The sequence below is a fragment of the Dama dama genome, chromosome 4, assembly GCF_033118175.1.
Source record: "Dama dama isolate Ldn47 chromosome 4, ASM3311817v1, whole genome shotgun sequence".
Taxonomy (NCBI): domain Eukaryota; kingdom Metazoa; phylum Chordata; class Mammalia; order Artiodactyla; family Cervidae; genus Dama; species Dama dama.
In genome coordinates this window covers 14,074,195-14,090,334 of record NC_083684.1, presented here as the reverse complement: position 1 = coordinate 14,090,334, position 16,140 = coordinate 14,074,195, and the positions used below count along the sequence as shown (strand labels likewise).

Genomic DNA, 16,140 nt, shown 5'->3' with positions numbered 1-16,140 from the left:
TGAGGGTCTACTCAGCCCTCCTTCCTCTGGGTCTCAGCATACCTGCCCACTGAAGATGTAATCCAGGATCTCTCTCATAACCATTACCGATATCCCTTCAAGTTCAATCTTATAGGTTGATCCATCATCTTTTGGAGGATTATAGTTTAACTTTGTCCTAAGAAAGGGAAAAAAATGTAAAATTTCTATGAAAGAACAGAAAGAGCTAGAAATATTTATGCACTAAATACTCTACAAAGTATATGATACTTATAGATATATGAATCCCATCTAGAACATTTTGATTGTTAACTTTGGAGCAACATATGTTCTATGACTTTCAACTGCAAACTATTTGTTCAATGGTTCAGTGCTTCTTAAAAAACAAGCGAAGCACACAACCAAAGCACTAAGGGCATGGGAGTAAGGGTCTCTATTTCACCTGGGGAACCCCGCCCTTTAAGCTTATTTTTCCCTGTATTTAATTATCCAGTTATTTTCAATAATGTAACAAGGACCCCACACATCCACCACCCAAAACAAAACCTCGACAATAACCTGCTTCTAACCAAATTATCCTCCCCATTGGTTCATTCCCCTGCTTCCTCATCTGAAGTATCTGTTAAACCAAATCCTGTATTCAAGTTTCCCTTTTAAAGTTTTCGATTTTATAAAAGTGTTTCATGCTGTCTGTAACCTTCTGGGGCTGTTTTCATTTGCTGTTATATTGCTGAGTCATTCGTCTATCACAGCAGCAGCTTTGTTTGGGTCTTTTTGGCTGTATAACATGCCACTTTCCTGTTGATGGGCCCCTGGGCTGTGGCTCCAGGTTCGGGGTATTGTGAACAGTACTGCTAGGTACTCTTGTGTGTGTCTCCTTTTGTAATATGCTAAAGAATTTCTCTTGGGTGTACCTCTGGGAGTAGAATTAAACTAAATTCTTTTCCAAAGTATGAGCTAATACTCAATTATTCTGCCCAGGAGCTGGAGCAGTTTTCAGCCTCATCTGGTACGGTTAAGGGGACTATGTGGACCCGCGAACTCTACGACATTGGTCTCTGTCCCACTTCCTAATCCTGCCAGGCGGTGAGTGAAGTGTGGCCTCTGGTGTGGTTGTGACCGGTCTTCCCTCACCACCCAGGTGCTGAACATCGCTTCACAGGTCCGTTGTCACATGTGGCTCCTCTTTCATGAGATACACGTTCAGTTCAAGTCTCATTTTTAATTGAGCTCACTGCCTTCCTCATAGTGAGGTGCAGGCCTTTAGTAAATTCTTGGTAAACCTTTGGAAGACTTGCTACTTTTTTTTTCTTACGGTGATGAACAACTTGAAGAATAATTTTTCACAGTCAATGCTTTCTGGGTCTTGTTTAAGAACAGGTCCTTTACCCAAGGTCTAAAAGATGCTCCTAATTTAGCAGCGAGGGAAGCGAAGACACACCGTTAGGAACCCGCCCAAAGGCTTGCACTTGGTAGAATAAGGCAGCCATGGAAGGAGGGTGAAGGATGAACTAAGTGCAGAACAACAGATGGACAAAGTCTTAGGAAACAGGTGAGTTCCCAGATCCTTGCTGCACGTAGGTAACAACTCCCCTGCCCAGCTGAGGAAGGCTGCCCAGCTCCAGTGGAAGACGAGTGATGTACTCTGAAGGGGGTGCAATGGGGAGTAGTTTAACCAGCCAAAATGCTGCCCAAATATCAGGACAGAATAGATATTTTCAACTATACAAAGTCTCAAAACAAATGATCTCCCCTGTAACACTTCTCAGAACGCTGTTCTGAAAACTGCCCCAGAAAACATCCAGAAAGAGGAAGATTTTGGACCAAAAAAGACATGATCCAACACAAGAAAGGAGGGAAGGGAATGGTGAGGGATGACCCTAGGATGACAGTTCTGCACAAACAGAAAGAAGCCAGTTCACTCTGGTGCAACATGAGGCCTTGCGAGGCCTTTAGGTAGGCGGAATTGATGGGATATACACCGTATCTGAAGGTAGAAAGAGGATATTTAGACAACTCTGTTTCCCCCGTATATTCCGTATCTGCTGTTCCTGCCTCTGCAGTTTCTCCTGAACTAACAATTTTACACAAAAGGCACTTCTCTTCTGCTCACTGCACTCTAGGTGTGTCTATATGAGTGACACTAAAAGTGAAGAAAAAATTTTTCAGTCAATTCTCAGTCAAGAAAGACAGCAGAAGTGGTAAGAATCCCGCTGAAATGACTAACACTGGGCTCTACCGTCCACTGTACGCAGACGCGCCCTCAGCGAATGTTTCACTGAGGGTGGTGTCAGCGTTCATATTTCTAAGTCACTGTGCTGGCTATTACCATGTCGCCTCCTCAGCCCCGAGTCCACCCTTCTTGCAGGCTCCATGAAAACAGATCTGAGCCTTCTGAAGGGTGAACTGGCAGGGTGCGAAGCGTCTCAGTGGAGGGTGCTGGGGAGACACCGCAGGGGGAGAGTCTGCCGCCTGGCCCTGGTCCCACAGCCGGGCAGGCTCCTGGGGTACGGCTGCCCGCGGCGCCCGGCAGCTTGCCCTGGAACTCCTGGAGGCAGGTTTGCAGTAAACTGTCTCTGGTGAGACTCCTCCCTGTGAACTGCGTTCCCCGGCACCACAGAGGACAGATTTCTGGCGCGTTCCAGAAGGCTGACTTCGAGCAAATTCCGCCAGCGTGGCTTCTCTGCCACGCGCTGATCTGTCCTGGCCAATCAAGCCTGCATCTCAGCTGCTCCTTACATCGGCTACGCCTTGAATTTGTAGAGTTTCCTCTTTGTGGCCAATCCCTCATTACTCTATAACCTCTTGTTGTAGTTAAAAGTTCTTTAAACTTTTGCTGCTCAGATTACTCTGGCTTCTTAATCCTGACTAGACGCAGTCTTGAACCTATTTAAAGGCACTGGTTTCAAAATGTGTTCACGGAGAGGAGCGCCACCGAGAATTCGAGCGGTTCCAACCAGAGCCGGCTGAGCTTGCCCACGGGCTGCGGACAGTGCAGGGGCAGGGAGGCCAGGGTTACAAACAGGCTGGTCAGCGTGCCCCCTTTCTACTTTTCAACCACGTGACTGGACTTTTGTTTTAAAGATGATTATACAGTCATCTCTTGGGATCCTTGAGGGAGTGATTCCAGGACCCACAGAGATACCACAATCTGCAGACTCTCAAGTCCCTTAGTCCAGCCCCCCGCACCTGCATCTACAGATTCAACCAATCATGGATCATGTACAACTGACCTTTGAACAACATGGGTTTGAACTGCATGAGTCCACCTACATGTAGATTTTCTTCAATTAATCTGTGTCTCAGTAAACCCATGCAATACTGAAAAAAAAAAAAAAATCCGCATATATGGACCCACACAGTTCAAACCCACATTGTACAGGGGTCAACTACCGCCGGGTGTTTTCACAATGAAAAAGAATCACTTTTAAAGAGTACAGTTTTCTGGGGGCTTCCCTGGTGGTTCAGTGGTTAAGAATTTGCCTGTCAAGGCAGGGGAAATGGGTTCGATCCCTGGTCAGGGAAGATCCCACTTACTGTGAGGGAACTAAGCCCATGTCCCACAGCTACTGAGCCCACACACCACTTGTCGCATCTAGAGAAAGCTCACGCATAGCAACAAAGACTTATCACAGCAAAAAAATTAATAAATATATATATATATTTTAAAGGTACAGTTTTCTTTCAGCAGCTGGCAGAGTATAGTCAGTGGCTAAGAGGACAGAAAAAAAAAACGACTTCCTTAAATATTGACCATTTCAGACATCTATAAAATCTGATCCTTTTCAGAGTCCATGAAAACTGAATCATTGTGCTATCGAAGTCTTTGAACGTCTGAGGGTCAAATCACAAAACTTTAATTACAGTTTAAATTCAGATCCAAAATGTCCCATCTTCCTGTCCCACTTATATTATCATGGCCAGGTGACAACTCGCAGACCATCACCAGTCTGTATGTCCCAGGAGGCTGATGTCCGTCTGTCTGTCAGGAATGTAGTGAAAGTTGGCCGTTAGTCCCTTCCCACCCGAGACGCTAAGAGTCACTCAGACCTGTTGTGAAATTGTCTTGCTTCACAGCCCGTGGCCATTAGCAATGACTGCCTTCTTTCATTTCTTAGTCACCATCCTTTCTCACCGATAAACCTTATAAACTTGCCTTATTCCTCCTCCTTCCGTCTTCCCTTCCCTATCTCCCCAACTAAATCTCCCCAGTTTTTGTTCCATTCTGTTTCACATTTGTTTCCTCCAGTAAGTACCCTCATTTTCCCAATATCTACCAACGTATTTCCTCCATACTTTCCCTTTTTTATCTAGAACCTTCTCACCTTGCACATCGTTTCTATCTCCCTTGCCTCGTTTATATCACATATAAACGAGAATTCAATGAATTGGACTGAATGAGTTAATTTTAAGAAAGAAAAGGCTAAGCCAAAGAGCTAACGACTGAGTTTTGTTTCTATAGTTAGTCCATATATTTGTTGCTGTTGTCTAGTCGCTCAGTCGTGTCCGACTCTTTTGCGACCCCATGGACCATAGCCCTCCAGGCTCCTCTGTCCATGGGAGTCTCCAGGCAAGAATATTAGAGTGGGTTGCCATTCCCTTCTCCAGGGGATCTTCCCAACCCAGGGATCGAACCCAGGTCTCCTGCACTGCAGGTGGACTCTTTACCACTGAGCCACCAGGGAAGCCCAGTCCATATATAATAGTAGGTAAATCAACTCTTCTGATTTCTTTCTTTTTTAATTGAAGTATAGTGGATGTACAATGTTATACAAGCTGCAGGTGCACAATACAGTGACTCACAGTTTTTAAAGGTTACAGTCCATTTACAGTTATTATAAAACACTGTCTATATTCCCTGTGTACAGTACATTCTTGTAGATTATTTTGTGGATAACGGACTGTGCCTCACACCTATATTGCTGCACTCCCTCTTCTCTAGTCTTCTCTTTCTGCCCCGGGTTTAGAATCACACTTGAATTCATCAGAAGTCATAATATCCTTGTTTTTATTATTATGTGACATCAATTTACAAACTCTCCAAGAAGCTGCAGTAGTCTTAAAATATCACTTTAAGAATTTCATAACACTGTTCACAACAGGGAATAATGGGGAGTGTTCTGAGACAGGGCCTCTGGTGCTCAGATAGAAATATCCATGCCTGTCACATTCTTGCTCGGTTTTCTGTTTCCAGGGCAAGGCACTGCCCCTTCGCTCTCCCTGTTCTCTCGTTTGTAGAAAGAAGAGGTTAAATGAGGTGACTTGAGCGCTTCGCTCACCCCCAAACATTCCTGGGCTGACTGCTGAAACAGACCCAAGAGTTACTGCGGAGACTCCGCTCTGGAGACGCATCTGTTGAGTCCTGGATGATACAGTCCAGCCAACTCAATCTGTTTCCGAGGATTTATAACATGCCTCCTGTGGGTGACGTGGTGTGAGTTCCTTTTCCCTCCAATTACCTACTCTCTGGGCAAGCACGTATTTTCTGTTCTATTACACAGGAGTGAAACAAAATCAGCTTTGCTTTCTTCTGACAACACTGAAAAGAGGTATAATAAGAAAAAAGTCATTGCTTAATAAAGAAGCTGGTATTATTCAAAGTTTTACATTTATGAAAGAGGTCCATGACTTTTAAATAAGTATAAGAGAGCAAAGTCCTCTGCTGGTTATACACTGTCCTCTTCTAACCAGCTTCCAACAGCTGGGAAATTTCGGTTGAGCCTAGATGTCCTGACCAGCACCCGGATCATCAGGTCTAGTCCTCCTCACCGCAGATATTACTGATCCTGGGATTTGAGGTGACAGTGACAGAGAAGACATCTAAGTGATTTTTCTTCCCCTCAGCTGCACAGACTTGTCTCCAATAAGAGCAAAGAAACCTACTCAGACAGGATATGAGAGAATGCAATGCTCAGGGAGTCATGCTTCACAGAAACTCCAGAGAGAGCAATTCACGGGCATTACTCACACCGCTTCAAATGATTCCCGTCAAACCAGGCAGCTCCCAGGAGCAGAGGGGCACGGGCTCAGCACTGCATATGCCCACGGAGGCCCCACTGATGATGTCTGCACCTGCGGGGAGTCTGTCTTACGGACGCCCCCTCTCCTTTCGTCTTCATAAGCTCCTAAAAGCCAGACCAAAAATGGACCTTTCGGGCAGAGGAATCTCAGGGCAGCAACACCAGTCAGTACGATACCATGATGGTGGATACCAATCATCCTGCGTTTGTCCAGACCCACAAAATGCACACCAAGGGTGAACTCTAGTGTCAACCATGGACCCTGGGTGGTGATGGGGAAATGGAGGGTCGTCAGTCGTGACTGAGGTTCCCCTCTGGTGGGGAAGGCTCTGCATGCGTGCCGGTAGGAGGCTATGGAACCTCTCTCTTCCTCTCAGTTTTCCTATGAACTTCACTCTAAAACAGAAAGTCTACTTTTCAAATAATTTTTTTTTCAGTCCCAGCTGACTTCATGAAATACATATGTGCAGGCGGTATTTCCATCAACCGACGGCATCCTCTCAGGACAAGGCCTGCTTTTTGGCAGCTGGGAATGCAGGAATCCATCTATCTCCCAGCTCCCACCCCCTGAGAACTCCATCCACCGGGGAGACACCCACTTACACAGACGCCTGGCACATGAGCAGTGTCCCAGAGGGAGGCCCACGGAGATCCTGGGTGCACGGTGGGATACAAAGCAGGTGCAAAGAACGACCTTGAGTAACCCCTCACACGGCACCTGGACCTACACAGGCCAGCTGATCCCCACGATGCCCCTTCTACAAGGCCCTGCAAAGCCAGGGGCAGTGAGGAGAGAAACCAGGGGAAGCTCAGGTCACGGTGCCATGTGACCCACCTGGGGACTGCCAGCAGTGCAGGGGTTGCCATGAAAGCAGCAGAAATGGGGGGCAGGGTCACATTTCTCTATTACCCTTAAGAATCGAACTTAAGAGTGGGTCCAATGTTATTTCTTTTCCTTTGTTATTTCCTTTAATTTCCTCTATTCATTTCTCTCTGCCTCCAAGTCTTTTTTTTTCACCCAGAGAGTGTGGTTTTTACTTATTTACCATTAAAACTTTTCCCCTCATATAGATCCTGGCATGACTCATAATTTTAATGGATTTTAACAGCGGCTCCCCAACCTGCTTCCCAGAATCTTCTGGAGAGCTTTTACAGATAAAGCAGGTCCTAGATCAATGATGTCAGGTCCTAGACAGTGTATATTTTCAAAGTTTCCCAGCTTAGTCTGATATGTGCCCTCCTGCCTGGAATATTCTGTCCGCCTCCCACTTGCCTGATTAGTGGAAGGAACATTTAATTCTTCACTGACTTTAGGTCTCTGCTCCGGTAACACCCACAAAGAGTGGTCCAGGTACTGTGTTATCTAAAATAACACCCCTTTCCCCTCCTGCTTTATTTTTCTTTCTAGAATTTACCACCATCACATAGACGGCGTTTGTCTCATGCCTACACCTCTGAAAACAGGGACTCTGTTTGGTTCACTGCTATACCCCATCAAGTGACTGAATGGGCATTTGGAAAATATCAGGTACTTGATAACAGCATGCAGCCAGTGGGTTTCAGCGCTGCAGTGATCAGCTACTGTGCTCGTTTGGCTTCAAGACAAAAGCAGCACCAGTGTTCAGAAGTGGCATTATCCCCTGGCCACACAGCTGGACGCTCCCCTGCACGGCGCCCACGGGTTGGTCCACAATGGGGGAAGGTGACACTCTCGCCCGGCATCCGGCCCGGGGGTGCTACAGTCAGCAATTCAAGAACTGAGAGCTCAAACGTTCCACCACCCAGAGGCCCCCGAGGCAATCATCGGCCTTTGTGCCGAGGCCCAAATGGACACTGGCCGCAGGGGAGGCTGGTCCTCTGTGAATAAGCCTGACTGCCCAGCACTCCATCCTGTCTGCTTCAGTGCCGTCCCCTCACCGTCTCTGGTGCACCGCGCAGAAAACTAGGAGCTACGGAGTGATGGGCAAATGTGAGGCTTAGGAAAGGGTTGCAGGAAACCAAAGGTTTACTGTTCGGGTGTCACCCACCCACCCAGCCCCCAGTAACGAGGCCGAAGCAGAGCCACTTCATCATAGAGGATGCAGAGGCCACAGTCTCCACCCGCCCCTGACCACCTCCCCACCCCAGAGCCCGTGAGGATTCACAAAAACGCTTTCCATCTTCCTCCTCTTCTCACGTCATCTGCTCTGAAGATGAAATACAGCGTTTCATATTTAGATCTGCTCTGAGTAACCACATCCAGTGACATCAATATCTGGAAGAAATACGAAAACACAAAATATCTGCCTTCCAGAGTCATGTGATTTGAACAAAAGAGAAATTTATCTAGGGAAGATGACGTCTCCTGAAATAAGAGAATGTGGAGAAGTGTGAAGTACCCCTCAAACAGGGACAGCTCAAGGAAACTGCAGAGAGTGAGTCAGGTGTGAGTCTGGGGGACAGGGAGGGCAGGATAGTGGGTGTACACGACTGTGGGGGACACTGATTATTCCTGCAGAAATGCAGCAATTGCTAGAGGAAAAGATGTACAGACTACAAAACCCAAACCCATAAAAATGGTGCCTCTGTTTTGCACGGCGTTCAGCACTGGGCATGGATTTAGAAACTGGACCTCACCCAGCTGGTGGTCCCCACCCCTGAGACACTGACCAGCCCCACTTCTAACCACGTGCTTAATGTCAGTGAAACGAAACGGTGCCAGCCGTTTCTAGGAGTTTTAAACTCCCTCATCTGAAGCCTTTGGATAAAGTGCCCATTACTTTATTCTACAATAAATGCTCTGTCCCAGTCTGCTGAAAGCCTGTTTCTCCCTCCGCTGTTCCTTTACAGGTTACTGCAAAATACTGAATAGAGTTCTGTACTGTGCCATACTGTGGGTCCATACTGTTTGTCTCTCTTATATACAGCAGGGGTATATGTCGATCCCAAACTCCTAATGTATCCCCCTGCTCTCCCCTTTGGTAACCTAAGTTTGCTTTCTATTTCTGTGGATCTCTATTTTGCAAATAAGTTCATTTACATCCTTATCTTTTAGATTCCACATGAAAGCAACATCATTTGATCTTTGTCTTCCTCTAACGCACATCATTTCAGCACAATGACCAAAGCTAAGAAATAAAGACTGGCACAATGCTATTAAGTTCATTCAGATTGAAGCAGCTTTCCCCCTAATGTCCTTTCTCTGTCTGGGGACCCAAGCCAGGGCTCCAAACTGCACTTAGCTGTTGTGGCCCTAACCAGGGACTCTTCCTCAATCTCTCTTCACCTTTCAAGACCTGACGCTTTGGTGCGCCCTGGTCAATTATTCTGTACAATGTCCCTGAACTTGAACTGAATTTCTTATGATTAGACTGAGGTTGAGCATTTCTGGCAGGCACACTACCAAAGTGATACTATGTCCTTCACATCAGGGAGAACGTGATGTCAATGTGTTATTACTGCTGACCTTAACCATGGCCACTTGGCTAGGTGATGTTTGTTGGGTTTCTCCACTGTTAAGTTACCATTTTCCCCTTTGTAATTAATAAATACATTGGAGGAGCTAATACGAGAAAATGCAAATATCCTTTTTCTCCTCAAACTCTTGCCCACTAATTTTAGTTTCCATAGGTAGCTCTTGCTGGCAACATTAACGTGGTGTTCAACTGATGGTTTCTGATTCTTTTATTCCTTCTTCTACATTTACTAATTGAGCTTCTTCTATAAGAAATAACTGTCTCTTCTCTCCCATTTATTTATCCATCCTCAGATACATCAGTGTTTCTTTATTCTATGGATTATAATCCAATGTTATTGTTATTCATTTTCTTGCTCACATCGTTCCACCTTTGGCCATCAAGACTTCTTTCAAGGCAGCTCCATGTTCCTTCTAAAAGCCTCTATGTTCTTTTGAGCCCCTCCTTACTTTCTGGCACAAATACTCCAGGCACACAGTCTATTCTTCCTGCCCCAGTGCCTGAATCAACCACATCCCCAAAGACACTGGAGTTTCAAACATTATCTAATTACATTCTAGAAACATCACTCTGGCGGCAGCTTTGGGAGACGGGTGGAGCCTGAGCATGGAGGCAGACAGGCCAGCAGGGAGCCTGCCACAACTCAGAAACAGTGGAAGCTGGAACCCAAGTGGCGGCGATGGCAGAGAGGAGACGGCCTCCGGAGACTTGTGAGGATGAAACGACAGGTCTTGGCGTTAACGTGACGCTAAAGGGAAAGGGAGGAGGTGGCCTCCCCGAGGACTGCCCGGGTCCTCCTGGAGAGCCTGGTGGGACAGCAGCCATCAGAGCGGATGAAGGACCACCTGCCTGGGGGCAGAGGGAGCCGGGCCGCACTGGGCTTGGGGTGGCCGTGCGGCCGGCCGCCGGATGGACACGCCTGGGGCTCAGGAGAGAGGAGATGAGACCGTCGTGGGCAGAGGACAGGCCGAGGACACAGCCTGTGCCACAGCACACTGGGGACAGACAGGGAGGACCAGGAAAGGAGACGGGGGGATGGGACAAGAGGGGTCCAGAGCGCGATGGACCAAGAATGGTAAACACAGCAGGCAGACGGAGCAGGAGAGGCACTTAAAGTCTTCACTTAAGTCACAAAGAGACAGGAATGCCACAGGGCGTCAGCTTTACGTGGAATCTGAAATACGACACACATGAACCTCTCTACGAAATGGAAACAGACTTAGAGACAGAGAACTGACTTCTGGTTGCCGAGGGCGAGGGGGCCGGGGGAGGGTGGAGTGGGAGGCTGGGGTTAGCAGATGAAGCTGTTACACGCAGAACGGGCACACGGGGAACTGTACTCACTATCCCATGATAAACCACAATGAAAAAGAATGTGTATGTATGTATAACTGAATCACTTTGCTGTATGGCAGAAATGAATACAACATTGTAAATCAACTCTAAAAAAAATTGTTTTTTACCTGATTTGGCCATTATATTTAGCAGTTTTTAGAACAACAGTTTTAATGGAGAAGACAGGCGCCTATGGGCAGAGGGGAGCAGGGGGTGAGACCGAGGGCGAGATCATACACTCTTCCTTCACAGATTGTCAGCACAAAGTTCAAGAAAATCGTGCACTTGTTGGAGGAGGATGCAGAGTGTGTTTGCTTTTATCAGCTGCATTTATTTATCATTTGTGCACTGCCTGTGTACTGGGTCCTGGGAAGGACTTAAGCATACTTTTATGATCAGGAAAAGCAGCCAGAAAGGAATGAAAATTATTACTATTTTTTAAGGACAAGGAAAAGGATACACTACAGAATGTCCTAGAAAGAAGAGATGAATATGGGAGCGGGGGAGGGCCGGGGAGAGAGCCAGGGAAAACCAACCTTGGCTGTCACGACTCTGCTCTCTGAAGGCTGCCATGCAGATCATCACACACCATGTAAACAGCACTGAAGATGATTTCAAAGTTACAGATTTCATATCCACATTTAAAAAAACAGATACTCGAGACCACGGCCAACACACTACAAACCACAGCCTGTTTTTGTATGCCCTTTCAACTAAAAATGTTTTTTTATGTTTTAAAAGATTGTTGTTGAAACAAGAAACAAACAATATGTGACAGAGATCGTATACAGACTGGAAAGCCTAAAATATTTCTGACCCTTTAGAGAAAAATTTGCCAAACCCTGCTCTAAATATTTTTACAACAGCGAACATGTAACATTTAAAAATTCAGCCTAACAAAACAGTAATGATATGCAAAACAGTAATAACTTTGAGAAGCAAACTGGAAAAGTGACTAGGCAATGGCAATAAATCTAAAGGGAAAAAAAAAAATCAGATACATACTGTCAGGGTCTTGATACGATAATCCAGTCTTCCTGGACAGTAATCTGGTCTCATATAACAAGAACAAATCTGTTCTATCTTCAGATACAGATATGCCTGGGACAAAGCCCCTAAAGTGGGTTTACCCACAAAAAACACAAGAAAAAAGACCCAAGAATTTTATTTTTTTTCTAACTTGTTTATAGTGCTACTATTCAGGAGGGAAAAAAAAAGAACTGAAAACTAAAAGGTCAAAGGGGAATGATGAAGCAAATTATATGGAACAGCAATGATGTCATAACAAATAACTATTAAAAATGATTATGGGCATTACCTGGAGATATAAGAGGGATACAAAATGACTTCAAATGAAAAGATGAATCAGAAATTACATATATATATGTGTATATGTATAGACAGAGATTACAACTGTGACAATATATTAGGACACTGTTCAGAACCAGAACTCAGGGAGACATAAATAACTGAACTCTTATGTGGCTTCCCATAAAACTTTTTGTATAAAAAAAAACTCTTAAAATGTAAATCCAGTTTTTATATGTTTCAAAGTAAAGCAGTCAATAAAAATTTACCTTTTAAAAGACAAGGTTTGAAAATGCATGTTAAAATTTTAAGACGAGTTCAAAGACAGAACCATGACGCAGCAACTTGAGTAGCAGAAAATTCTTCTAGGATGAAACAAGCCTGATTCCTTGTTCTGGTCACACCCTGGCCTTCTAGAAATAAAAGAAAGACATTCATGCCTCAACCTGTCAAACAGTTCCAGATTTTCTACTCAGGTAGGATTTTTCAGGTGCTCCTTAAAAGAGGCTCCTCCTGTAACCTTAAGAGCCCATGGAAATGGCCATCTCAAGAAGAAACCCCTTTGGATTGGGGGCACTCTTTTTTCTTTTTGGCTGAACCACATGGCTCTTGGGATCTTAGTTCCCGACCAGGGATCGAACTCACAACCCATGTTGGAAGCTCAGAGTCTTGAGCACTGGAGAGTCTCTCAGGGGTATTCTCACAAGTCTTCTCTAATTAAAAACTGGCGGATCCAGTTCTTCTTTGCTGCCACACACAAATGGCGCTGAATACTACAGAAATTTCGTGTCACAGAAGTAGGTCCATATTTCTCCTCACTTTCTATTCCCTCTTCTCAATGTAGAGTCAGAAGAAAGGCCTGCCTTTTCCAAGGCAAAATGGAACTCCTGATTAAATTCAAAGGAGAAGTAAGAATTTATATGAATGTATTTTCTTGTTTTTGTATTCATCCTTTCAAAGCAGTTCAAACCAAAGCATTAAATGATGCTTAAGAAACTTTTCTTTTTTTAATAAAAAAAAAAAAAAAAAAGATAGTGGGAATAGGAAAACAAAACCCAACTATGGCCTGAAATACAACCCCACCGCACCCCCACCCCCCGCCACTGCCCTTTCAGTTCCCTTTAATAAATGAGAGACAGCTCACGATGACTTTCACTTCAGCATCTCAAAATGTTCTTTCTGTTTCTGGCGCCTCCTTCATTTATAATCTGTTATAAACTTCTCTAAACAACCTGAAGCTGAAAATGCCTTCCAAAATGTTGTCACGGGAATGAATGCTTCTCTATTAATTCTTTAGTCATGTTGTGACAAAAGCTCTCTCTCTGGAGCTACTACTTTTGAAGAAAGAATTTGGTTCCTGCTCCCAAGTTTCTTGGCACCAGAAATGGACTTTGTTGAGCTTGACTGTGCCATCTAAAGCGGTACAAAATTCAAGACTCTCTCCTGAGTTAAAATCTGTCCTAAGATGGTTTATTCTGCCCCTCTCCCCAGTCCCTGATACACGTTCAGCTATATAGTAAAATGCCACGGCCAAAAGCTGCATCACATGTTACTTCCAAGTAACATGTAGCATCCCAAACTCTCATCTCTTACCTCCTCATTAGCACTAGACTGCAGGCAACTCAGTTATCTTACCTGCAGACTTACTAGTGGATCTGGTGCCTCTGGCCCTGCAGATAAAAGATGCTTTAAGAGCACACAGTCCATCTGTCTGTTCTGTTTCTCCTCGCTGAATAAGACAGACACATGCTGCACTGAAGGTACTCACCATCCCCCACGGAGAAGTAGAAGGGAGTGATTATTTGGCAGAACGGGAAAAATATTACAAAAGAAGGGGTATTGGGTCCTGAAGGGTGAAAAGGAATCCCTCTGCTGATAAAAAGCAGGAGGTCAAGAGAGGCAGAGATGAGAAACACACATGTTCACAGATATGTGTCACCCTCTGTAGAATTTTCAACAACTAGAAGAGCCTAATTAAAGTGTTTCTAGAGCAATGCTACCTTGAGTTGGACACCTCAGAGATAGACTGTAATCTTCCCCATTCTTCACAGGCAGCTGGGCTCAACACCTGTTAGCTCTTCCCTTCCTCCTTCAGCCTAATTCCTGCATCCGAATAGCAGTCGGTTGATCTCTCCCCTAACGTCTACCTCGGCCACGACTGACACGGGGCCCGGGCAGTGCCCCGGGTGCTGACCTCAATCAGTCAGCAACTCTGGTGCCCTGTGGCCCTGGGAACAAACGACCACCGAGCTACCTTCTCAGAGCACAGCTCTGTTGCCTTTACTGGTGTAATACCACTGGTGAACGACTGAGTAAAACTAGACGAACTGGCTGGGCGCTGGAGAACACCGTCCCGAGCGGCCGTCACCCGCACTCCCCACCACCCCGGTCCAGCGCCCAGTCCGGCCCGCGCGGTGTGCTTACCACCCTGAGCACACACCCGAGCCCCTGCACGCACAGCTGTGCTAACCTGGACCCTCCTCTCTGCCCCACTCAGCCCTCCGCCTCTGACTCCTGCCCAAGGCCGGCTCCACTGCTTCCTCCTTGGCACCTTAAGGGTCAAGCAAGTGGCCCCTCCTCCTTGGAACGCTGGAGGTATCTGTACAATTAAGACAGTCTCAATCCCACACTTTGCTCTGTCACACCTGAGCTGTCACCCCTGAGGACGGAGCCTGTACTCGACAGTCTGAGAGCTGTCCTTCACATGCCCGGTGACAGCCAGCGCTGTTCACTGATAAAGAGGACGTGACCTGGGCCCTCCTGGCTCTCCCCTTCTTCTCACCAGGTCCTACTGCTAACCCTCTACTCCGGCCACTCCAACTCCACTGATGAACCCAAGCCCAGGGCACCCCATCTCCTGAATGAACCATTCTCAGTTCAGTTCAGTCACTCAGTCGTGTCCAGGTCTTTGTGACCCGTGGACTGCAGCACGCCAGGCTTCCCTGTTCATCCCCAACTCCTCAAGCTTGCTCAAATTCATGTCCATCAAGTCAGTGATGCCATCCAGCCATTCCATCCTCTTTCGTCCCCTTCTCCTCCTGCCTTCAGTCTTTCCCAGCATCAGGGTCTTTTCCAATGAGTCAGTTCTTCACGTCAGGTGGCCAAAGTATTGGAATTTCAGCTTCAGCATCAGTCCTTCTAATAAATATTCAGGACTGATTTCCTTTAAGATTGACTGGTTTGACCTCGTTGCAGTCCAAGGGACTCTCAAGAATCTTCCCTAACAGCACAATTTGAAAGCATCAATTCTTTGGGACACAGCCTTCTTTATGGTCCAACTCTCACATCCATATATGACTACTGGAAAAACCATAGCTTTGACTAGATGGACCTCTGTCGGCAAACTAATGTCTCTGCTTTTTAATACGCTGTTTAGGTTGGTCATAGCTTTTCTCCCAAGGAGCAAGAGTCTTTTAATTTCATGGCTGCAGTCACCATCTGCAGTGATTTTGGAGCCCAAGAAAATAAAGTCTGTCACTGTTTCCATTGTTTCCCCATCTATTTGCCATGAAGTGATGGGACCAGATGCCGTGATCTTAGTTTTCTCCTTGTTGAGTTTTAAGTCTGCTTTTTCACTCTCCTCTTTCACTTTCATCAAGAAGCTCTTTAGTTCTTCACTTTCTGTCATAAGGGTGGTGTCATCTGTGTATCTGAGATGCACATCTGATTGCATATTCTCCCGGCAATCTTGATTGCAGTTTGTGCTTCATCCAGCCCAGCATTTCGTATGATGAACCATTCTAGCACCCTCCAAAATGCCTCTCATCAACGCCTGACCTAAAGTCTTCTGATAAAATCTAAACTATCTCACACATACTAAACTATATTGGAAAAAAAAAGTTTGAGGCCCCTTTCCTGTATCTGCCACCTGCCCAGCCAGCTCTCAACATACAGCTCTCTGGGAAATGTTGCAGAAGTTGGATGTTAGCGGGGAGCAGTGTACATGCCACTCTGAACTCAGGACTGCGAGGCCCTGCTGCCCGAGTCTGATTTCCTGAAGCTCCACCAACTGTGCATCACCTCCTCGGGCTGGTGCTCCAACC

The 16,140-nt window shown here is 45.9% G+C and overlaps 1 protein-coding gene across 4 annotated transcripts in view; it reads right to left on the bottom strand.

Moving 5' to 3' along the window:
- GAN (gigaxonin) overlaps nucleotides 1-16,140 on the bottom strand; it is a 56,380-nt gene that overhangs the window by 31,348 nt on the left and 8,892 nt on the right. For 2 of the 4 annotated variants that reach the window (XM_061138113.1, XM_061138124.1), the window contains exon 2: nucleotides 43-157. The exons of 1 other annotated variant lie outside the window; for it this stretch is intronic. In XM_061138113.1, coding sequence (XP_060994096.1) covers nucleotides 43-157 — 115 coding nt within the window. Of the gene's footprint in view, nucleotides 1-42; nucleotides 158-12,366; nucleotides 12,511-16,140 lie in introns of all 4 variants that reach the window. One more of the 4 variants, XM_061138117.1, reaches the window with a different exon arrangement.